The 24,915-nt window shown below is 50.9% G+C and overlaps 1 protein-coding gene across 3 annotated transcripts; it reads left to right on the forward strand.

Moving 5' to 3' along the window:
* Positions 1-1,037: 1,037 nt before the first annotated feature.
* On the forward strand, positions 1,038-19,107 carry PLPBP (pyridoxal phosphate binding protein). Of its 3 annotated transcripts, XM_089666518.1 has the most exons (7): positions 1,038-1,142; positions 4,233-4,268; positions 7,478-7,553; positions 9,599-9,733; positions 9,833-9,975; positions 13,046-13,144; positions 18,842-19,107. In XM_089666518.1, exons 1-7 carry the CDS (start codon positions 1,092-1,094, stop codon positions 18,977-18,979), a joined length of 678 nt encoding a protein of 225 aa, XP_089522644.1. In that variant the 5' UTR covers positions 1,038-1,091; the 3' UTR covers positions 18,980-19,107. The 3 variants fall into 3 exon arrangements, with proteins under 3 accessions (XP_089522644.1, XP_089522646.1, XP_089522645.1); XM_089666520.1 differs by having other exon boundaries at positions 9,599-9,975; XM_089666519.1 differs by lacking the exon at positions 13,046-13,144.
* The last annotated feature ends 5,808 nt before the right edge of the window (positions 19,108-24,915 follow it).

The raw sequence follows: 24,915 nt of genomic DNA on the forward strand, positions 1-24,915 counted from the left end.
TACATTGTAACATGACAACATGGGGGGGATACATTGTAACATGACATCATGGGGGACATTTCGGGGGGGGATACATTGTAACATGACAACATGGGGGACATTTCAGGGGGGAGGGGAATACATTGTAACATGACGACATGGGGGGGGATACATTGTAACATGACATCATGGGGGACATTTCGGGGGGGGGATACATTGTAACATGACGACATGGGGGACATTTCAGGGGGGGGGATACATTGTAACATGACAACATGGGGGACATTTCGGGGGGGAGGGGAATACATTGTAACATGACAACATGGGGGACATTTCGGGGGGGGGGAGGGGGAATACATTGTAACATGACAACATGGGGGGGGGGATACATTGTAATATGACAACATGGGGGGGCATTTCAGGGGGAGGGGAATACATTGTAACATGACAACATGGGGGACATTTCAGGGGGGAGGGGAATACATTGTAACATGACGACATGGGGGACATTTCAGGGGGGAGGGGAATACATTGTAACATGACAACATGGGGGACATTTCAGGGGGAGGGGGGATACATTGTAACATGACAACATTGGGAGACATTTCAGGGGGGAGGGGAATACATTGTAACATGACGACATGGGGGACATTTCAGGGGGGAGGGGAATACATTGTAACATGACAACATTGGGAGACATTTCAGGGGGGAGGGGGGATACATTGTAACATGACAACATGGGGGACATTTCAGGGGGGAGGGGGACATTTCAGGGGGGGAGGAGGACTTCTTCAAGGCACTGTAGGTGTGAACCAAGCCTGATGAGGGGGGAGGGGAACCTCTTATGTGATAGGGGGGACATTTGATGCAATGGGGAGACCTCTGACATGAAGGGGTCCTCTGATGTGATAGGAACCTGATTGGGGGGGACCTTTGATTGGGGGGGGGAGGCCCTGTGATGGGGGGGATCTGTGATGTGAAGTTTTTGTCATCAGGTCAGTGGTCTCCGATGATGAGGGACATGTATCTCAGTCTTCCCTCTTCTTCTCCTCCAGACTCTCCCTTCGGTGTCGCCCCGGCTGGTGGCGGTCAGTAAGACGAAGCCGGCTGACATGGTGATTGAAGCCTACAGACACGGACAGAGATATTTCGGGGAGAATTATGTAAGTTTCTGTATATTGGGGCTCTCCTACACACAGGTTCCCTCCATTCCATCTCAGCCGGGGATCCCAGACTGTCCAGAACAAAGTCAGACATCACATCCAGTATGTGACCTCCATGTCCACCTCCATCCTTCCTCCATCTTCTGACCTCCATGTCCACCTCCATCCTTCCTCCATCTTCTGACCTCCATGTCCACCTCCATCCTTCCTCCATCTTCTGACCTCCATGTCCACCTCCATCCTTCCTCCATCTTCTGACCTCCATGTCCACCTCTATCCTTCCTCCATCTTCTGACCTAGTTACTCGTCATCCTGGATAGAAGTAGAAGTGCGTCTGCCGATGTCTACCCAGATCTGGTCCGTAAACGTGGATCTGGATGCAAACTTACTGTGTTCAGTCCCATGAATGTGAACAGAACTGGCTATGGTTGGATAGGGAGGGATGTTGGTTGGATAGGGAGGGATGTTGGTTGGATAGGGAGGGATGTTGGTTGGATAGGGAGGGATGTTGGTTGGATAGGGAGGGATGTTGTTGGATAGGGAGGGATGTTGGTTGGATAGGGAGGGATGTTGGTTGGATAGGGAGGGGTGTTGTCTGGATAGGGAGGGGTGTTGTCTGGATAGGGAGGGGTGTTGTCTGGATAGGGAGGGGTGTTGTCTGGATAGGGAGGGGTGTTGTCTGGATAGGGAGGGGTGTTGGTTGGATAGGGAGGGATGTTGGTTGGATAGGGAGGGATGTTGTCTGGATAGGGAGGGATGTTGGTTGGATAGGGAGGGATGTTGGTTGGATAGGGAGGGATGTTGGTTGGATAGGGAGGGATGTTGGTTGGATAGTGAGGGATGTTGTCTGGATAGGGAGGGATGTTGGTTGGATAGGGAGGGATGTTGGTTGGATAGGGAGGGATGTTGTCTGGATAGGGACGGCTGTTGTCTGGATAGGGAGGGGTGTTGTCTGGATAGGAAGGGGTGTTGGTTGGATAGGGAGGGATGTTGTCTGGATAGGGAGGGATGTTGGTTGGATAGGGAGGGATGTTGGTTGGATAGGGAGGGATGTTGGTTGGATAGGGAGGGATGTTGGTTGGATAGGGAGGGATGTTGGTTGGATAGGGAGGGATGTTGGTTGGATAGGGAGGGATGTTGGTTGGATAGGGAGGGATGTTGGTTGGATAGTGAGGGATGTTGTCTGGATAGGGAGGGATGTTGGTTGGATAGGGAGGGATGTTGGTTGGATAGGGAGGGATGTTGTCTGGATAGGGAGGGGTGTTGTCTGGATAGGGAGGGGTGTTGTCTGGATAGGAAGGGGTGTTGTCTGGATAGGGAGGGGTGTTGTCTGGATAGGGAGGGGTGTTGTCTGGATAGGGAGGGGTGTTGTCTGGATAGGGAGGGATGTTGGTTGGATAAATGGACTTCCAGAATATCTGTGTAAAAGGAGCCCAAAGAGGATCCCTTGTTTGGAAGAAATGTGTGAAGAGCCAACCAGAGGACACAGAATCCGTATTCCCTTCAGGGTGATCTCTCCCTGTTACTGACCATAGCTTGTTCTCAGCAGGCGGCCATCTTGGCAGAGTAGCGGGGCTTTGCTCATTCATCTCAGAGCCGTCACCTGCTAGCGGGGGATCTTCTCCTCCCTGCTGGTGAAATTTTGAAAAAATTCCACCTTGTGTGGCTCCGCCCACCCGGCCACATCATTCATTTACAGTATTCTTTGAATGAGAACACTACAAGTCCCATCATATACTCCTCCATCATATACTCCTCCATCATATACTCCTCCATCATATACTCCTCCATCATATACTCCTCCATCATATACTCCTCCACCATATACTCCTCCACCATATACTCCTCCACCATATACTCCTCCGTCCTCCTCCACCATATACTCCTCCGTCCTCCTCCACCATATACTCCTCCATCCTCCTCCACCATATACTCCTCCACCATATACTCCTCCACCATATACTCCTCCGTCCTCCTCCACCATATACTCCTCCATCCTCCTCCACCGTATACTCCTCCACCGTATACTCCTCCATCATATACTCCTCCATCATATACTCCACCATATACTCCTCCACCATATACACCTCCGTCGTCCTCCATCATATACACCTCCGTCCTCCTCCATCATATACTCCTCCGTCCTCCACCATATACACCTCCGTCCTCCTCCATCATATACTCCTCCGTCCTCCTCCATCATATACTCCTCCGTCCTCCACCACCATATACTCCTCCATCATATACTCCTCCGTCCTCCTCCACCATATACTCCTCCACCATATACTCCTCCACCATATACTCCTCCACCATATACTCCTCCATCATATACTCCTCCATCATGTACTCCACCATATACTCCTCCGTCCTCCTCCACCATATACTCCTCCACCATATACTCCTCCGTCCTCCTCCACCATATACTCCTCCACCATATACCCCTCCGTCCTCCTCCACCATATACTCCTCCACCATATACTCCTCCACCATATACTCCTCCGTCCCCCTCCATCATATACTCCTCCATCATATACTCCTCCATCATATACTCCTCCATCATATACTCCTCCATCATATACTCCTCCATCATATACTCCTCCATCATATACTCCTCCATCATATACTCCTCCGTCCTCCTCCACCATATAATCCTCCACCCCAGGACTCTTCTGTCCACCTCCACCATATACTCCTCGTCCTCCTCCACCATATACTCCTCCGTCATATATTCCTCTGTCCACCTCCGTCATATATTCCTCTGTCCACCTCCGTCATATACTCCTCTGTCCACCTCCGTCATATACTCCTCCGTCCATCACCGTCATGTACTCCTCCATCATGTACTTCTCCGTCCACCTCCATCATATACTCCTCCATCCACCGCCACCATCTTATCCTCTGTCCACCTCCACCGTATACTCCTGGGGGGGGGGTTATCCATTCATTTTTTTTTCGATGCATCTATGGTCAGGTCGGTCTATTACCCATTCAGCTCTCTGTTGCCCCGTCACTAGAGGACCATTTATACGTTCTGCTCCGGAGCCAAAACTTCCAGATACTTTTACAAGAAAAAACTGTTTTTCCTTCCAGGTCCAGGAATTGGTGGAAAAAGCCTCCAACGCCAATGTGAGTTTTATTTATTTTCTTTTTTTCTGTTGTAATTTCTATATCATAGTAATCTACGTGTTCCCGTGCTGCACGCCTGTCCGTGTTGTTCTCTAGTCTGTTGTCTGTGTTGCAGTCGGATTCCAGGTCTGGATATTTTCTCATCCTTGCACTGGGCCAGCTTGGCTCTCGTATTCTATGAGCCTCACTCACTGCAGAGTTCATTCTCTTTAACCACCTCCCATCCGGCCCGTGTATATAAACGGCCTCCCCGCCCCCTGCTTGTGAGTGCTCCCTGGGAGCGCGCAGCACCGCGATCCGGTGCCCGCTGTGTCCTCAGGACACAGTGGAACACCGATCGTTGTACGGGACCTCTGTGTGAGGTCCCTATCGTGATCACTGATTGGCCAGTCATTGATCACATGAATAGTAGTAAGAAACATGTCACTTCTGACATCACTGCTTACTACGTGTGAAATCTGTGAATAATCACAGAGATCACATGGTACAGGACTATTCACAACAGCCTTCACAAGCTGTGACCAATCACAGCTCACACAGTATTTCTCAATGGCTGCAGGAATGCAGCCAGAGAGAAGGAGAAATGCTTTTACAGCCTTTATGGGTGTAAAGAAAATCAATGTGAAAAAATAAAAAAAAATCATCACCCCCACAAGTAGTACAGTGTCTCCATGGTGACACCATACTGCTAGGGTGACAGTATGTAAAAAAAATAAAAAAAAAACAAATAATATAAAAATGTAAAAAAAAGTTTAAAAATGATAATTTTGGTTATAAACTAATTTGGGTTATTTTTTTTTTTTTACTAGAAAGATAGCAGAGTACATTTTGGCCAAGATTTATGATGAAATATTATTTATTTGCAAAATTTTATAAGAAAAACACTTTTTTTTCAAAATTTTTGTACTTTTTCATTTACATAGCAAAAAAAAAAAAAGCGGTGAATAAATACCACCAAAATAAAGCTTTATCTGTCTCAAAAAAATGCTAAAAAATTCATATGGGTACAGTGTTGCATGACCGCGCAATTGTCATTCAAAGGGTGATAGCGCTGAAAGCTGAAAATTGGCATGGGGGGGGGAAGGGGGGGAAAGTGTCCGGACTGGAAGGGGGTGAAAGTGTCCGGACTGGAAGGGGGGGAGTGTCCGGACTGGAAGGGGGGAAGTGTCCGGACTGGAAGGGGGGAAAGTGTCCGGACTGGAAGGGGGGAAAGTGTCCAGACTGGAAGGGGGTGAAAGTGTCCGGACTGGAAGGGGGGGAAGCGTCCGGACTGGAAGGGGGGAGAAGCGTCCGGACTGGAAGGGGGGGGAAGCGTCCGGACTGGAAGGGGGGGGAAAGCGTCCGGACTGGAAGGGGGGGGAAAGCGTCCGGACTGGAAGGGGGGGGGAAAGCGTCCGGACTGGAAGGGGGGGGGAAGGCGTCCGGACTGGAAGGGGGGGGGAAGGCGTCCGGACTGGAAGGGGGGGAAGGCGTCCGGACTGGAAGGGGGGGGAAGGCGTCCGGACTGGAAGGGGAGGGAAGGCGTCCGGACTGGAAGGGGGGGGAAAGCGTCCGGACTGGAAGGGGGGGGGGAAAGCGTCCGGACTGGAAGGGGGGGGAAAGCGTCCGGACTGGAAGGGGGGGGAAAGCGTCCGGACTGGAAGGGGGGGGGAAGCGTCCGGACTGGAAGGGGGGGGGAAAGCGTCCGGACTGGAAGGGGGGGGAAAGCGTCCGGACTGGAAGGGGGGGGAAAGCGTCCGGACTGGAAGGGGGGGGGAAAGCGTCCGGACTGGAAGGGGGGGGAAAGCGTCCGGACTGGAAGGGGGGGGGAAAGCGTCCGGACTGGAAGGGGGGGGGAAGGCGTCCGGACTGGAAGGGGGGGGGAAGGCGTCCGGACTGGAAGGGGGGGGAAGGCGTCCGGACTGGAAGGGGGGGAAGGCGTCCGGACTGGAAGGGGAGGGAAGGCGTCCGGACTGGAAGGGGGGGAAAGCGTCCGGACTGGAAGGGGGGGGGAAAGCGTCCGGACTGGAAGGGGGGGGAAAGCGTCCGGACTGGAAGGGGGGGGAAAGCGTCCGGACTGGAAGGGGGGGGGAAGCGTCCGGACTGGAAGGGGGGGGGAAAGCGTCCGGACTGGAAGGGGGGGGAAAGCGTCCGGACTGGAAGGGGGGGGAAAGCGTCCGGACTGGAAGGGGGGGAAAGCGTCCGGACTGGAAGGGGGGGAAAGCGTCCGGACTGGAAGGGGGGGAAGTGTCCGGACTGGAAGGGGGGTTCCCATCTTGTGCTCCTTCCACAGAGGGCTGTGACATGGAATCCAACCCAACAGGACTCACATAGTCAGAGCAGTCCAAGCTGCCCCTATGACTGAGATCACCCAAAGACTTGGAGCCGCATTGGGCAGAAGGGGGTTAGCCTTAGATTATTACAATAATATCTTTGAAGGAGGAGTACGGGCAAAGCTCTATTGGCCATACTTCTCCTATGGGTCTCAGGCGAGCACTTAGTTCTGCACTCCCATGAGCCAAGCTTCACTAAGCCAGCCCAGACTGACAATAATGTCGGGATCCACCCTGATTCCTGACCGGCAGCTGGCTCGTCCTCTCAGCACCCTGTTGAGAGCCAAAGCCAGCCGTTCCCACCCCCTCCACAGCCCAGAACCCCAGTGAGGACTGGAGGGGGCAGAGCAGAGAGCTGGTGCTGTGCTCAAAGCAGACAGAGAACTGAGCGATCAGCAGTCTTCGGTGTAGAGGCGGCGGGGGACAGATGCAGCTTCGGATGGATTCTCATCTACATAGATGAAGATGAATCTTGATGTATTTTTTATCTCATACTTCTCTGTTAGAGCTGACGTTGGTCCAGCTTGGCACAATAGAAGGATTGAGAAGCCGCGGGGGAAGCTGGCCATTCACTGTAGTAGTCAGCGGTAGTACAGCGGTTGCTGCGATCCTCTAGGCTCTATGGCACACGGCTCCTCCTGCACAGTGACCACAGGGGGCCCCTCAATGGGCACCGCCACCATTCATAGAACATTGTTAACAATAAATGCAAGCCGTTCTCTGATTGGACGAGGGGGAGATAGTGAGGTCACCCCCTCCCTTGACCCCATCCAATCAGGGAATATCTTGATTTTTTTTTTTTTTTTTTTAAATGAGTCTATTTGCTGTTAGTAAATCCCCCCCCCCCCCCACACAGGAATTCATCGCTAACTTATGCATGTCTGCTTTGTTTTGTAGATTCTGTCATCCTGTCCGGATATTAAGTGGCATTTCATTGGACACCTCCAGAAACATCACATCAACAAGTTGGTTGGTAAGATGTATAGGAATGGAACCGGCCAATGACTGGGAAGTGTTTGTGTTAAAGGCTGAAGGTGTACTCTATGAATGGTGGTGGAAACCTTCTGTGTGCTCCTCCCCCCCCCAACACTTACCTGAGCTCGATCTCGATCCAGCGATGTGCACGACAGCCTTGGCTCTACGGGGACCCTCCCCTCTCATTGGCTGATACAGCAACAGGAGGCCATTGGTTCCCACTGCTGTCAGTCGTAGCCAGTGAACCAATGAGAGAGAGGGGCGGGGCCAAGCTGCTGCTCTGTGTCTTGTAGACACACAAAGCAGCGGCTCGGGAGCAAGGACGCACCAGTGCCCCCAGAGCAAGTGCTTGCTGGGCAGGGCTGTGTTACCTGTATGTAGCCCCCCCCCATATACCGCACCGTGTTCCAGCAGAGGGACAGGGACTTCCCATTCCACTCCCAGAATAAATCGGCACTCCCAGAGGAGTCCAACCCCCTTCCATGCGCTCTCTCCCCATCGCAGTAACTCTGAGCTCAGCAATGCTGCGACAGAGGAGCTGGTGGATCACACATGCGAAGGGTATGAGAGCTCGTTCCCGTGATGGTGGGGGTGACCAGCTGGGGGTGTCCTGACAACACAAGATGGGATGATGCCATTTCTGGGAGAAGATACGTAAATGGAAGGCCCCCCCCCCCTAGAAATCTAATTTCCTGCTTGTGTGATTGGCTCCCTGATTTTCCCTGAATTCTGCACTTAAATACAAGTCAGATTTTGGGCATCCTCTGCATCAAAAATGACATTTTTGGTGAGATACTCCAAAATGGAAATCCCGTCTGAAGGGATGCAGACCCTGCCGCTTTGCTCATTAGAACCCTGCAGGTGCAGCCGCTGATTGGTAATGATAAAGTCGCTCCCATTCACTCTGCACACGGACACAGAGAAACAAACAGAGATTTCTTCAGAATAATAAAAGGGCAAATCTGCTACAAAGTTTGTTACAATCCCTGCAATGTACATTGATCACCCAGAGGGGGAGCCCCATCAGTGCCACCTGTCAGTTCTCATCAACGCCACATATCAGTGCCCGCCCGTTCCCAACAGTGCTGCCCGCCCGTTCCCAACAGTGCTGCCCGCCCGTTCCCAACAGTGCTGCCCGCCCGTTCCCAACAGTGCTGCCCGCCCGTTCCCAACAGTGCTGCCCGCCCGTTCCCAACAGTGCTGCCCGCCCGTTCCCAACAGTGCTGCCCGCCCGTTCCCAACAGTGCTGCCCGCCCGTTCCCAACAGTGCTGCCCGCCCGTTCCCTACAGTGCTGCCCATCCGTTCCCAACAGTGCTGCCCATCCGTTCCCAACAGTGCTGCCCATCCGTTCCCAACAGTGCTGCCATCCATTCCTTTCAGTGCTGCCCATCCGTTCCCTACAGAGCTGCCCGCCCGTTCCCTACAGTGCTGCCCATTAGTGCCCAACAGTGCTGCCATCCATTCCTTTCAGTGCTGCCCATCCGTTCCTTTCAGTGCTGCCTACTAGTGCCCGTCAGTGCTACCTATTAGTGCAGCATCATCAGTGCCTCCTCATTAATGCACAACTGTGAAGGAGAAAATGTACCTGTTTGCAAAATTGTAAAATAGAAACAAAAAAACTTTTTTTTTTCCCCAAAATTGTAACTTTTTTTTTTTTTCTGTTTATAGTGCAAACAATTAACACCCCCCCCCCCCCCCCCCCCCCAGTGGTGATTAAATACCACCAAAAGAAAGCTCTATTTGTGTGAAAAAACTATAGACATTTCATACGGGTACAGTGTTGCATGACTGCGCAATTGTCATTCAAATTGTGACAGCACTGAAAGCTGGAAATTGGGGGTGGGGGCACCCGGCACTGAAGGGGTTAATAAGCCTTTCATTCATTGTGACGTTTCCTCCACAACACGTAATATTTCCCTTCGAAAATTCTTTCAAGAAAACATCTAATCACAAAATGTCTCCATACAACGCTCTGCGCCGGCCCGAAACATGGCCCCTCCTACGACCCGGCACGTGTTCAGGTTGTTTTCTCCCTCTCCCAGCCGTCCCGAACCTTCACATCCTGGAGACGGTGGACTCGGTGAAGATCGCTGACAAAGTCAATGCCTCCTGGCAGAGGAAAGGGTCCGGCGAGAGGCTGAAGGTCATGGTGCAAGTCAATACCAGCGATGAAGAAAGTAATTATTCCTCCCAGATTTCTACTTTATTATTTCTTTTATTTATGTGTTTTGTTTTCAAGTCTCCCAGATCCCTGATAATCCCGGATTGTTTTCCAGGTAAACACGGCCTGTCCCCGTCTGGAACGGTAGATCTAGTGAAACATATCAAGGGGAATTGTCCTGGTTTGGAGTTTGTGGGGCTCATGACCATCGGAAGCTTTGGCCACGACCTCACCCGGGGCCCCAATCCGGACTTCCAGGTATCTACTGTGTCTGAGTTGGAGGATGATATTGTATTGTATTATTTATTTCAGGTACTTATATAGCACCATCAGTTTACACCGCGCTTTACATATATATTGTACATTCACATCAGTCCCCGCCCCCGAGGAGCGTACAATCTAAGGTCCCTAACTCACATTCATACATACACATACTAGGGACAATATAGACAGGTGGCAATTCACCTATCAGCATGTCTTGGGAGTGTCGGAGGAAACCGGAGTACCAAGAGGAAACCCACGCAGGCACAGGGAGAACATGCAAACTCCAGGCTGGTGGTGCCGTGATTGGGATTCAAACCAACGACCCGAGTACTGCCAGGTGGAAGTGCTAACCATTTAGCCACTGTGCTGCTTAGTGTATTTCAGGGCTCAACAAATCCCAGGTGCAAGGTCGCCATGGCAACTAGAAATGGCGTCTTCACACCTGGGTTCACACACTGCCTCCCATTGACTTCAATGCCAAATCGCGTCCCATTGACTTCCATGCCAAATCGCGTCCCAGGGGTGGGAGGGGCGTGCAACCAACTTGCTGCTTTGGGTTTTTTCACAACCGTTTGAGAGAATTTCCTGCATTTTGGAGAGATTTTATTTCACTTCCTTGTTTATAAATGGCAGGAAATGAACAGAAAATTTCCCTCGAAAACCTTAAAAAGGTCCAACGATTCACTACTGTATTAAAAAAAAAAAAACCCCTTGACTTCACCAATCCTTTATCCACTTTACTACCGCGCTACAGCCAAATGACGGTTACAGCGCGGTCGTCCGGTTCTGGGATGGCGTCCTACGATGTACTCCCAGAACGCGTGCACCCGCCGCTCTCTGTGATCATTGTGCCCTTTGGATGCAGCTGATCACATGACATGGTAAAAGGCCAATCACAGCTGATCACATGACATGGCAAAAGGCCAATCACAGCTGATCACATGACATGGTAAAAGGCCAATCACAGCTGATCACATGACATGGTAAAAGGCCAATCACAGCTGATCACATGACATGGTAAAAGGCCAATCACAGCTGATCACATGACATGGCAAAAGGCCAATCACAGCTGATCACATGACATGGTAAAAGGCCAATCACAGCTGATCACATGACATGGTAAAAGGCCAATCACAGCTGATCACATGTCACAGTAAAAGGCCAATCACAGCTGATCACATGTCACAGTAAAAGGCCAATCACAGCTGATCACCATGTACATAGAGTTGCCGGTTATCGGCAGTAAATCCTCATACTGTCACAGCGCGGGGAAAGTACTGCCGGTTTTTCACTTATTTGGATTTTTTTAGGAATTGTATTTATTTTTATGTTTTTGACATTTTTATGTTTTTGTTTTATTATGTTTTATCACCTTTTGGGGCAATCCGTCACGTTTTTGTTAGTATATTCACATATATTGATTCATGATAGCAGCGCGACACTTTCCTTTGTTTTAGACTGCATCAGGAGAGGTGACGGGTAAATGTCTAGCCCGGGTTCACACCTATGCAGGTTGCATTTGCTGTGTTTCTGCACTTGCGTTTTTGATGCGTTTGGCGTTTTTTTTTTTTCATTTTTCTTGTTGCTAGATAGATTTTAAACGCAGCAAAAATGCTCTACATGCTTTTCTCCAGCATTCCCGTTGAAGTCTATAGATCCATAAACGCAACTTTTTGCATTGAAAAAAGTCCCCGACCCTTTCCAAAAAACACAGCGGGTGAAAACGCCGAGATGAGAACGCGTCCCATAGAAAATCATGTTACATGGACTGTACTGCATGTCTGGAAACGCTGCGGAAAACGCTTAGGTGTGAATCTGGGGTCAGGGAGGAGGGATATCCGCCAGCAAAAGGTTTTTTAGCTGAAGGCAGGGAATGCATAAAGGTAAATTAAACCTTTTGACTTTTTCGGTTTGCTTTTCAGAGGGTGTTTGACAGCCGGTGAGAAGGGGATTGTACAGTATATTGCCTCCCCACCGCCTAGTTTTAGCCCTGTTATGCTGCACTACCGCTCCGCTTGTCAGATCCTGCACCCCAAGGCATGTCAACCGCCCTTTGCAGCTGTTATTTTACAGTTCGGCCTAGGAGGGTGGGAAACCCCATTTTTTACTGCCCCCACCCAACCGACCATCTGAAAGAGACCAAAGTACAGCTTTGCAGTGCTGTTGACAGGCAGCTGGGAGGTGATCTGTCATGATGAAACGCGTTGGCCAGTGGGTCTTGAAATTTTTTTTAATTACTTTCGAATGACATTCGTCGTGTCTTCAAATGTACTGATGAGCATTTTCATGCAGCTGTTTGTATGAAGATCTCCTGGTACATGGGAAGCCTTCATTTTGTTATTTAAGCCTCTGGAAATTTTTCATCTAGAACCCGGGTGTCGGGGAAACGTCCAGCAATTCGACCTGAAATCTGTCAGCATGAATTCTGTGTAACCCTTACACAGCTAGGATTAGTAAGTGGATAGGAAGGTACAGTCATGGCCAAATATCAAATGGAGACATAGATGGATGGAGACATGGATGGGCGGATGGAGACATGGATGGGCGGATGGAGACATGGATGGGCGGATGGAGACATGGATGGGAGGATGGAGACATGGATGGGCGGATGGAGACATGGATGGGCGGATGGAGACATGGATGGGCGGATGGAGACATGGATGGGCGGATGGAGACATGGATGGGCGGATGGAGACATGGATGGGCGGATGGAGACATGGATGGGCGGATGGAGACATGGATGGGCGGATGGAGACATGGATGGGCGGATGGAGACATGGATGGGCGGATGGAGACATGAATGGGTAAATGGAGGCATGGATGGATGGAGATATGGATGGCTGGGGGGGAGTTGCTTTGAATATTAAAAATGAATGAAATTGTGTTTTTGGTTGTGAAGCTCCGATACAGTTTTTAGTTCCACTTTACGACACGCACATTTATGAGAGAACCGTCTGTATTGCCGCAGCTGAGATGTCCCGGAATATTGGGAGCTCGTTGTATTTGATCCCTGAGCTGTACCTCTGTTCCCGGTATAAAGTGTTCCGTGTTCTCCTCCATGCAGCTGCTGCTGAAACAGCGGGAAGAGGTGTGTGAGAAGCTGGGCCTTCCGGCAGAAGAGGTGGAGCTGAGTATGGGGATGTCGTCTGACTTCGAACACGCAGTAAGTGTAGACCGTACCATGAATGATGAGTTTGGGGGGGGGGGCAGCATCAAGAATGGGGGGGGTCATATATTCTCAGCAACAGACAATTCTCTGCGGCCTGTTGCTATATAAATGTTGGATTTGTGCATCGTGTCCGACTTCTCTGTACTTTGTCACTATTCAGGCAACTATTCATCTTCCCGTCCCTCTCATGGCTCCAGCTCCTTGCAGTCTCCTTTTTGCTCTCTGCCTAATTTTACCTAAAAAAAAAAAAAATTAAATCAGCACAAGGGCCATTACTTACCTTCCCTGAGATGTGTCCCTTGTGCTTCTGTCTTCTAGTTCAGTACAGGGGCGGACTGACCATTTGGAAACTCGGGCGCTGCCAGAGGGCCTGGGGTCAGTAGGGGGCCCCATGAGATGCCCCTGGTACCTTTTTCATAGGCTTTTTTGAGTTTGGGCAAGGACACAGGGGCCCCATGATCCCCTATTGCCCGGGGGCCCCATGAGTTGTCAGTCCGCCCCTGGTTCTGTTGAAATCATCCTCCTCCGATGGCCCCCACTGTTGTAATCTTTCGGTGCAGCGGGAGTTAATAGAACTAAGGAGCTGTCTTGGGCACTCAAATGCCCAACTATGGCCGCTCTTTCCACCCTCCTCCTCCATTCATAGAAGCCAGGATTGCAGCTTCTATGAATGAAACATGATATACAGCAGGGAAAATAATGATTTGATCCCCTGCAGATTTGGTAGGTTTGCCCTCTTACAAAGAAATGAGGGGTCTACAATTCTTATCATAGGTGTATTTTAAATGATAGAGACAGAATATCAACCAAAAATCCAGGAAAAACATGATACAAATGTTATAAATGGAGTCGAAATTGAGTGAGTCAAATAAGTATTTGATCCCCCACCAACCAACAATGATTCTGGCTCCCACAGACTGGCTATGTGCTCATGTGCTTCACAGATCAGTCCTCTGAAGGTAAGAAGGCGCTCCTAACGACTACTCGTTATGTGTATAAAAGACTCCCGTCCACAGAATCTCTTTCTTCCATTCAAACCTCACCACCACCATGGGCAAGACCAAAGACCTGTCAAAGAACATCAGGGACAAGACTGTAGACCTGCACAAGGCTGGAATGGGCTACAAGACCATCAGCAAGAAGCTTGGTGAGAAGGAGACAACTGCTGGAGCGATTATTCACAAATGGAAGAAATACAAAATAACCATCAATCGTCCTCCTCGGTCTGGAGCTCCATGCAAAACTTCACCTCATGGGGTTGAGGATGATCATGAGAAAAATGAGGGATCAGCCCAGAACTACACAGGAGGAGCTTGTGAATGGTCTCAAGGCAGTTGGAACCACAGCCACCAAACAAACCATTGGTAACACAATACGCCGCCATGGATTGAAATTCCGGAAGGGCCCGCAAAGTCCCCTTCTCTAGAAGGCACATGTCCAGGCCTGTCTGAAGTTGGCCAGTAAACATCTAAATGATTCAGAGAAGGATCAGGAGAAAGTGTTGTGGTCAGATGAGACCAAAATTGAGCTCTTTTTGGCATTAACTCGACTCGCTGTGTTTGGAGGAACAAAAATGCTGACTATGACCCTAAGAACGCCGTCCCTACAGTCCAGCATGGAGGTGGAAACATGCTTTGGGGCTGTTTCTCTGCTAAAGGTGCAGGCCAGCTTTGCCGCATTGAGGGGCCAATGGACGGGGCCATGTATTGTACAATCTTGGATGAGAACCTTCTTCCCTCATCCAGAACACTGAAGATTGGTCGTGGATTTGTCTTCCAATATGACAATTGGACAAAGAATGGCAACCGTCCCAACCTATAACCAGCCTTCGCAGTAAGGTGCCCATGGAGGGCGATGCACATCGCAAACAAAGGATTTCCCAGCAACACTTACCAGCCGGACGGCAAAACAACCAATTTGGTTCCGTCTTACAGATTGCATTAAAAACAGAGGGATTTGTTTGAGTGTCTGTGACCGATCCTCAGTTCTGTGAACTCCTCCTGCGTCAGAACATTACAGCTGTGGGGGCCATCAGAGGAGGAAGATTACAGCTGTGGGGGTGGGGGCCATCAGAGGAGGAGGATTACAGCTGTGGGGGCCATCAGAGGAGGAAGATTACAGCATTGGGGGCCATCAGAGGAGGAAGATTACAGCATTGGGGGCCATCAGAGGAGGAGGATTACAGCATTGGGGGCCATCAGAGGAGGAAGATTACAGCTGTGGGGGCCATCAGAGGAGGAAGATTACAGCATTGGGGGCCATCAGAGGAGGAAGATTACAGCTGTGGGGGCCATCAGAGGAGGAAGATTACAGCATTGGGGGCCATCAGAGGAGGAAGATTACAGCATTGGGGGCCATCAGAGGAGGAAGATTACAGCATTGGGGGCCATCAGAGGAGGAAGATTACAGCTGTGGGGACCATCAGAGGAGGAGGATTACAGCTGTGGGGGCCATCAGAGGAGGAAGATTACAGCGGTGGGGACCATCAGAGGAGGAAGATTACAGCTGTGGGGACCATCAGAGGAGGAGGATTACAGCGGTGGGGGCCATCAGAGGAGGAAGATTACAGCTGTGGGGACCATCAGAGGAGGAAGATTACAGCTGTGGGGGCCATCAGAGGAGGAAGATTACAGCTGTGGGGGCCATCGGAGGAGGAAGATTACAGCTGTGGGGGCCATCGGAGGAGGAAGATTACAGCTGTGGGGACCATCGGAGGAGGAAGATTACAGCTGTGGGGACCATCGGAGGAGGAGGATTACAGCTGTGGGGACCATCGGAGGAGGAAGATTACAGCTGTGGGGACCATCGGAGGAGGAGGATTACAGCATTGGGGGCCATCGGAGGAGGAAGATTACAGCATTGGGGGCCATCGGAGGAGGAAGATTACAGCATTGGGGGCCATCGGAGGAGGAAGATTACAGCATTGGGGGCCATCGGAGGAGGAAGATTACAGCACTGGGGGCCATCGGAGGAGGAAGATTACAGCAGTGGGGGCCATCGGAGGAGGAAGATTACAGCTGTGGGGGCCATCGGAGGAGGAAGATTACAGCTGTGGGGGCCATCGGAGGAGGAAGATTACAGCATTGGGGGTCATCGGAGGAGGAAGATTACAGCATTGGGGGCCATCGGAGGAGGAAGATTACAGCATTGGGGGCCATCGGAGGAGGAAGATTACAGCATTGGGGGCCATCGGAGGAGGAATATTACAGCAGTGGGGGCCATCGGAGGAGGAAGATTACAGCTGTGGGGGCCATCGGAGGAGGAAGATTACAGCATTGGGGGGCCATCAAAGGTGGAAGATTACAGCTGTGGGGGTCATCGGAGGAGGAAGATTACAGCATTGGGGGCCATCGGAGGAGGAAGATTACAGCTGTGGAGGTCATCGGAGGAGGAAGATTACAGCGGTGGGGGCCATCGGAGGAGGAAGATTTCAGCACTGGGGGCCATCGGAGGTGGAAGATTACAGCATTGGGGGCCATCGGAGGAGGAAGATTACAGCATTGGGGGCCTTCAGAGGAGGAAGATTACAGCGGTGGGGGCCATCGGAGGAGGAAGATTACAGCGGTGGGGGCCATCGGAGGAGGAAGATTTCAGCATTGGGGGCCTTCAGAGGTGGAAGATTACAGCGGTGGGGGGCTTCAAAGGAGGAAGATTACGGAGATGAATCAGCAGGACGAATAGAGAGGGTGAACCTCTGCAATGGGACACAGGCAGCAACAGAAACCAGACGGGGAGGGGGGGGGATCCTCTCCACTCCATGCAAAAAAAAAAGTTTTACCTTTTAGTTATAAACTGCTCAAAAAAAATGAAAGGAAGACTTTGTAATCCGAGTCGCATCCAGTCCATGACACTCCTGGGATACTGATCTGGTCAGGTAAGTAGCAGAGGGGGTTGTTCATCAGTTTCAGCTGCATTGGTGTTCATGACATTAACAACAGGTGCACTAGATGGACAACAATGAGACAACCCCCAAAGCAGGAATGGTTTTACAGGTGGAGGCCACTGACATTTTCTTCCCTACTCATCTTTTCTGACCTTTTCACTAGTTTTGCATTTGGCTCGGGTCAGTGTCACTACTGGTAGGATGAGGCCATACCTGGACCCTACAGAGGTTGCACAGGCAGTCCAACTCCTCCAGGATGGCACATCAATACCTGCCATTGCCAGAAGGTTTGCTGTGTCTCCCAGCACAGTCTCAAGAACATGGAGGAGGTTCCAGGAGACAGGCAGTTATTCTAGGAGAGCTGGACAGTGCCGTAGAAGGTCCTTAACCCATCAGAAGGACCGGTATCTGCTCCTTTGTGCAAGGAGGAACAGGATGAGCCCTGCCAGAGCCCTACAAAATGACCTCCAGCAGGCCACTGGTGGGAATGTCTCTGACCAATCAGAAACAGACTTCATGAGGGTGGCCTGAGGGCCCGACGACCTCTAGTGGGCCCTGTGCTCACTGCCCAGCACCATAGAGCTGGATTGGCATTGGCCATTGAACCCCAGAATTGGTAGGTCCACCACTGGTGCCTGTGCTTTTCACAGATGAGAGCAGGTTCACCCTGAGCACATGTGACAGACGTGAAGGTTCTGGAGAAGCCGTGGAGAACGTTCTGCTGCCTGTAACATGGTTCAGTATGACCGTTGTGGTGGTGGGTCAGTGATGGTCTGGGGGGGCATATCCATGGAGGGACACACAGACCTCTACAGGATAGACAATGGCACCCTGACTGCCATTAGGTATGGGGATGAAATCCTTGGACCCATTGTCAGACCCTACACTGGTGCGGTGGGTCCTGGGTTCCTCCTGGTGCGGTGGGTCCTGGGCTCCTCCTGGTGCGGTGGGTCCTGGGCTCCTCCTGGTGCGGTGGGTCCTGGGCTCCTCCTGGTGCGGTGGGTCCTGGGCTCCTCCTGGTGCGGTGGGTCCTGGGCTCCTCCTGGTGCGGTGGGTCCTGGGCTCCTCCTGGTGCGGTGGGTCCTGGGCTCCTCCTGGTGCGGTGGGCCCTGGGTTCCTCCTGGTGCGGTGGGTCCTGGGTTCCTCCTGGTGCAGACAATGCCTGGCCTCATGTGGGGAGAGTATGCAGGCAGTTCCTGGAGGATGAAGGAATTGAGACCATTGAATGGCTCCCACGCTCCCCTGACCTAAATCCAATAGAACCTCTCTGGGATGTCATGTTTCGGTCCATCCGACGCCGCCAGGTTGCACCTCAGACTGTCCAGGAGCTCAGTGATGCCCTGGTCCAGATCTGGGAGGAAATCCCCCAGGACACCATCCGTGGTCTCATTAGGAGTCCCCCCCCATGTTGTCAGGCATACATACAAGCACGTGGGGGCCACACAGACTACTGAGGACCATTCTGAGTTGCTGCAATGACAAATCACTTTGATTTTCAGGGTGTCTTTGAATTCAGTCCTCTGTAGGTCGATCATTTCCATCAAACGATGGGGCGTCCTTACGTTCCTCACCCATCCCCCGTCCATGTCAGTATAGAGATCCAGCAGGAGACTCCTCCCCATTGGGATCTGATGGGTTGTCAGATCTTCCTCTCATTTTGTTGAGCCTTTCAGTGATTGAAGTGAGCGAACATTGATTCTGATCCTACAGGAATACACATGTAAGGTCGGTCTCTATATACTCAGTTATTCGATGTCGGACTGCCGTGTTGTATATTCTGGTCACGTGTGCTGCTTCTCCTTCTCCAGATTGAGGTCGGCTCCACCAATGTCCGCGTTGGCAGCACCATCTTCGGTGATCGAGTGTACACCAAGCCAGCCAAGGCAGACGCGAATGTCACCAGCACAGAGGAGAAACTAGGGAGCCTATCTGTCCAAGGACAGTGACGGGACATTGGAGTCTGCGGAGGGGATCCCACCACCCCTGCTTCTCCGGGACTATAACGCCATTAACAGGGTCAATTTTATATCCTTTAAAGCTGAACTTCCCCCATAAATATAATTTCCTCCTCGTGTGATTGGCTCACTGATTTTCCCAGAATTTTGCACTACAATACACATCAGATTTTGGGCATCCCCTGCAACTAAAAAGTCATTTTTGGTGAGATACTCCCAAAGGGAAATCATGTCTAAAGGGATGCAGACCCTGCCACTTTCCTCATCAGAGCCCTGCAGGTGCGGCAGCTGATTGATCATGATAAAGTCGCTCCCATTCACTCTGCACACGGACACAGAGACACAAACAGAGATTTATTCAGGATGGCAAAAGGTCGGAATCTGCGACATCGTTTGTTACAATCCCTGTGATGTCACTCAAAGGGGGCGGGGTTTATTCTCAACAAAAGTGGAGTTACCCTTTAAATGCATATTTATTTATATTTTAACTGCAGACAGTAGAAGTACCTGAATGTAGCGCCGGCCTCCCGAAGTCCTTTATGCAGCAGAACTTAGACTAGGAGAGGGACAGACAGCAGAAGGAGCCAGCCAGCCGTACTGCAGCACTTCTGTACTAACAAGGGGCACGATCGTAGGAGGAGAGAGCAGAGAGATGAGTTCATCAATATACTGCTTCTCCTTTCACTGTCCAAAGATGGGGGAGGGACACGACTTGTCCTTCTTAAAGCTGAACTCCAGGGAAACGGCAAATGTACATATAAGAGAAACCAAATATATATATATATTACCTGGCGAAGAGTTTACATTTCTGTCCATCCTGCTCTGACATTTACCCAGCTTGGCCACACAGCACAGCTCCGCCAGAGTGGGAAACCTGATTTTTCTGCAGTTAAAGCTGAACTGTTCACAGACGGGATCCCTTTTGCCCTGTGTGCACAGACGGGATCCCTTTCTCTGAGCGTTTGCAGACGGGATCCCTTTTGCGGAGCGTTTGCGGACGGGATCCCTTTCGCAGGAGTGTTCTCATTCATAGATTGTGAATTCCTTTCTCTGAGTGGACGGGATCCCTTTCTCTGAGCATTCTCGGACAGGATCCCTTTTGCGGACGGGATCCCTTTCTCAGAGTGTTTGCAGACGGGATCCCTTTTGCTGAGCGTTTGCGGACGGGATCCCTTTTGCAGGAGTGTTCTCATTCATAGATTGTGGATCCCTTTCTCTGAACGGATATGATCCCTTTCTCTGAGCAGACGGGATCCCTTTCTCTGAGCGTTCTCGGACGGGATCCCTTTCTCGGACGGGATCCCTTTCGCAGGAGTGTTCTCATTCATAGATTGTGAATCCCATTCTCTGAGCGGACGGGATCCCTTTCTCTGAGTTGACAGGATCCCTTTCTCTGAGCATTCTCGGACGGGATCCCTTTCTCGGAGCGTTTGCAGACGGGATCCCTTTCTCGGAGCGTTTGCGGACGGGATCCCTTTCTCGGAGCGTTTGCGGACGGGATCCCTTTTGCGGAGCGTTTGCGGACGGGATCCCTTTCGCAGGAGTGTTCTCATTCCTAGATTGTGGATCCCTTTCTCTGAGCGGACTTCCCATCATGCTTTGTACGTTGGGCTCAGCTGGTGCCTCACACTGGACTCCTCTGTACTGGAGGAGGTGTAAGGATGGATCCGAGGCCTTCCCTGAGTGATCTATGGAATCGAGTCGTATGATCCCCTCCTCCCACCTATGATCTGTTAGTGTACATTCACCCCGGCGATGTGTCCAGCACAGGGAACCAATGGCTGCGCAGAGAGCCGCGAAGAGCTGCGACCGCCAACAAACTGTCATTGTAGCGAACGTTGCCGCTGGCTGCGCCTCGCCGCTCCCAACTGCACCCGGAATCAGCAGGATCTGCACTGCCCTAATTCACCGGTGTGAATGTATCCTTCGGCTTCATTCACACAGGGCATAGTACAGTGTACGCCGGGCGGGCTGTGTGTACCCCCATGGGGATCAGCAGCTGCACAGACACTGCTCTGAATATGACATCAGTGCGGGTGCACGGCCCCAAATACAGACAGTGAATGTTGGCGGCCATTCACCTGCACTGACATCACACTGGGCGCATGATTATATCTGCAGCCGCTGCATCCCAAGTGACATGAATGGGGCCGCCTGTACAGGGATGCATGGAATAAAGGCGGCCCTCACATAGGCCTGCGATGTCGTACGCCCGCGCATGGACGAGGCCTTGGATACAAGCTCACATTTCCCCCATTATAATTATTGAATGGAGTAGAACACAATGTTCTAGATGTGAGTTCTGAGTCCTGATGACTCCACTGCCGAGACTTGGGATCCAACGTGTGAGCCCCCCCCAAGTCACATGACACGTGAGACCCCCAAGTCAGTCAATGAGAACCGCCTTCATTAGCACCACGGAAGTCGCTCCGACTTCAGAAAAGGTTTCTGTGCTACTTCAAGGCGATTTGTGCCCATAGACTTTAATGCAGTCGCCTCCTCCTCTATATTGATGTGATTCGAATCCAGCATTACAGGAAGATTACCCAGCATTCCCTGGGAGTCGCATCAAAATAGTCTCCTGACAAAGTCACGCAAATTTTGGGTCACAGTAGTGAGAACATAGATGAAGTTTACGCTGCAGCGACTTACACGGCGACTTGACTGCTACTTTGATGCGACCCGATGTGACTTGGAAGGGAATGCTGGGTAATCTTCCGGCTATGCCAGATCCAAGTCACATCAATATAGACAAGGATCTGACTTGGAGGTGACACTCTTCCCCCCCCCCCCTCCGAGGATTCCCCCCCCCTCCAGAGGATTCCCCTCCCCCTCCAGAGGATCCACACCTCCACAGGATTCACCCTCTCCACAGGAATCCCCCCCCCCCCCTCCAGAGGATTTCCCCCCTCCGCAAGATTCCCCTCCCCCTCCAGAGGATCCCTCCACAGAATTCCCCCCCTTCCAGAGGATTCCCCTCCCCCTTCAGAAGATTCTCCCTGAGGATTCCCCCCCTTCCAGAGGATTCCCCCCCTTCCAGAGGATTCCCCCAAAGGATTCGCCCCTCCTCCAGAGGATAGGATTTTCCCCCCCCCATCTTCCTCACCAGGCCATTTTTTGTGATACGGCACTGCGTTACTTTAACTGACAATTGCGCGATCATGCAACGCTGCACCCGAATGACATTTATGTCCTTTTTTCCCACAAATGGAACTTTCTTTTGGTGGTATTTGATCGCCGGTGCATTTTTTGCGTTCTAAAAATAAAAAAAGACCGACAATTTTGAGAACAAAAATTATATTTTTGACTTTTTGCTATTAACCCCCCCCCCCCCCCTTTCCTGCCCAGGCCATTTTTTGCTTTACGGCGCTGTGTTACTTTGACAATTGCGCGGTCATGCAACACGACACCAAAATGAAATTGAGGTCCTGTTTTTCCCACAAATAGAGCTTTCTTTTGGTGGTATTTGATCGCCTGTGCGGTTTGTTTTTTTTTGCATTATATGAAACAAAAAAGACCGACAATTTTGAGAAAAAAAAATATATATTTTTGACTTTTTGCTATTAACCCCTCGCCCTCCAGAGGATTCTCCCCCCCCCCGGGGGCCCCTTTTCTGACCAGGCCATTTTTTTTGTGTTGTGGCACTGTTACTTTAACTGACAATTGCGCAGTCATGCAACGCCACACCCAAATGAAATTTACGTCCTTTTTTTTCCCACAAATGGAGCTTTCTTTCGGTGGTATTTGACCCCCTGTGCAGTTTTTAATTTTTTGTGTTATAAAAAAAAAAAGACCAACAATTTAAAAAAAAAAATCCCCAGTATTTTTGACTTTTTGCTATGAAACACGTCCAGTAAAAAAAAAAAAAAAAATTCGGCAAATTTAGCCCAAAATGTCTCCCGCTCCGTGTCTTTGCCAAAAAATATCCCGATACGTGTAAATTAATTGGTTTATGTGAAAGTTATCGCGTCTACAAATGGCGGGATATATACTGGGAGTTTTTTTTTTTTTTTTATTAGTAATGGCGGCGATCAGCGACTTATAGTGGGACTGTGGCGGACATTCTGACACTGGAGGGGGGGGGGGACTGACTTGGTGTCACTGCCATCCCCAGTGACACCAATACAGTGATCAGTGCTAAAAAAAAACAGCACTGACACTGTACTAATGGCACTGAGCAGGAAGGGGTTAATGTGAGAGGCGATCAAAGGGTTAACTGTGTGTTTTACTAGGGGGCGGGGTCTGTGTGCTTCACTGTACTCACTGCTCTGGATGGCTGTGCTGTGCAGTGTGCCCGAGCTGACAGGGAGGAGAATTGTTAGTAAGTCACTGGGCGCTGGCGAGTAATTACCAGCCGGGGCTCAGTGATTGACAGCTGCAAATAGCGGCACAGGTAGGACGCGTGCGCGGCTCTTGCGCCCCTACCCAGAAATGCAAAATTACGTATATATATATGTGATTTTGCGCACCCGTGCCGCCCTGTAGTAGTATTTCTGCTATAGGGAGGTCAGGAAGCAGTTAGTCTATGGGCACAAGTCGGATGGAAGTCGCCTTGAAGTAGCACAGGAACCTTTTCTGAAGTAATAGCGACTTCCGTGGTGCTAATGCAGGCGGCTCTCATTGACTGACTTGGGGGTCTCACGTCATGTGACTTGGGGGTCTCACGTCATGTGGCTTGGGGGTCTCACGTCATGTGGCTTGGGGGTCTCACGTCATGTGGCTTGGGGTCTCACGTCATGTGGCTTGGGGGTCTCACGTCATGTGGCTTGGGGGTCTCACGTCATGTGGCTTGGGGGTCTCACGTCATGTGGCTTGGGGGTCTCACGTCATGTGGCTTGGGGTCTCACATGTCATGTGACTTGGGGGTCTCACGTCATGTGGCTTGGGGGTCTCACGTCATGTGACTTGGGGGTCTCACGTCATGTGGCTTGGGGGTCTCACGTCATGTGGCTTGGGGTCTCACATGTCATGTGGCTTGGGGTCTCACATGTCATGTGACGTGGGGTCTCAGGCGTGGCAGTGTGAACCGAGCCGAATACTCCCAATATGGATCCTGTAGATGGTCGCGTTCATCGTTTTAAGGAAAGTGTTCTTTGATCCGGAACATAGAATTCATTTACAATGTTACATTTTCTGTAATGTAGCGGAAGGAATGTGACGAATGTGAAGTGTGCACTCGTGTCGCTCTATCATTCAATAAAGATTGTTACAATCGCTACTGGTTCCTAAAACATCTGTTGAGACAAATCGATTTCCATATGTACCGCCCGGAGAACAAATCCTAATCGCTGCTGTCCATTCTCGGCTCTTCTCTCGCACAGATGATGAGGTTGGTTTACCGAAGGCAAACAGTTCACTTATCCCCAAAGCTTGGGGAATTTTATTTATTTATTTCAGGTACTTATATAGCGCAGCACTTTACATATATATTGTACATTCACATCAGGCCCCGCCCCCGAGGAGCGTACAATGTAAGGTCCCTAACTCACATTCATACATACACATACAAGGGACAATTTAGACAGGAGCCAATTCACCTACCAGCATGTCTTTGGAGTGTGGGAGGAAACCGGAGTACCCGGAGGAAACCCACGCAGGCACAGGCAGAACATGCAAATTCCAGGCAGGTGGTGCCGTGGTTGGGAATCGAACCAGCGACCTGAGTACTGCCAGGGGGAAGTGCTAACCATTTAGCCACTGTGCTGCCCTGGTGAATGAGGGAAACCTCTGCTGACTTCCATCATCCAATCACATGCAACCAGCAATATTATTATACAGGATTTATGGCGCCAACCATTTGCTCAGCGCTACAATATAACGGGAGACAATACAGCAACAATACAAGAGGGTGAGGAGGGCCCTGATCCTGGGAGCTTACAATGTAAGAGGGAGGGCCTGATCCTGGGAGCTTACAATGTAAGAGGGAG

The sequence above is a fragment of the Staurois parvus genome, unplaced genomic scaffold (assembly GCF_062004578.1).
Source record: "Staurois parvus isolate SC_StPar_1 unplaced genomic scaffold, SC_StPar_1.0 ptg002751l, whole genome shotgun sequence".
NCBI lineage: Eukaryota > Metazoa > Chordata > Amphibia > Anura > Ranidae > Staurois > Staurois parvus.

Bases quoted from the DNA above. Each gene is read 5' to 3' on its own strand.
- PLPBP (XM_089666520.1), top strand. From the start codon at position 1,092: ATGGTGATTGAAGCCTACAGACACGGACAGAGATATTTCGGGGAGAAT. The intron at 7,554-9,598 runs GTAAGATGTATA...TCCCTCTCCCAG, and splicing joins TCACATCAACAAGTTGGTTG to CCGTCCCGAACCTTCACATC. The intron at 13,145-18,841 runs GTAAGTGTAGAC...CTCCTTCTCCAG, and splicing joins CGTCTGACTTCGAACACGCA to ATTGAGGTCGGCTCCACCAA.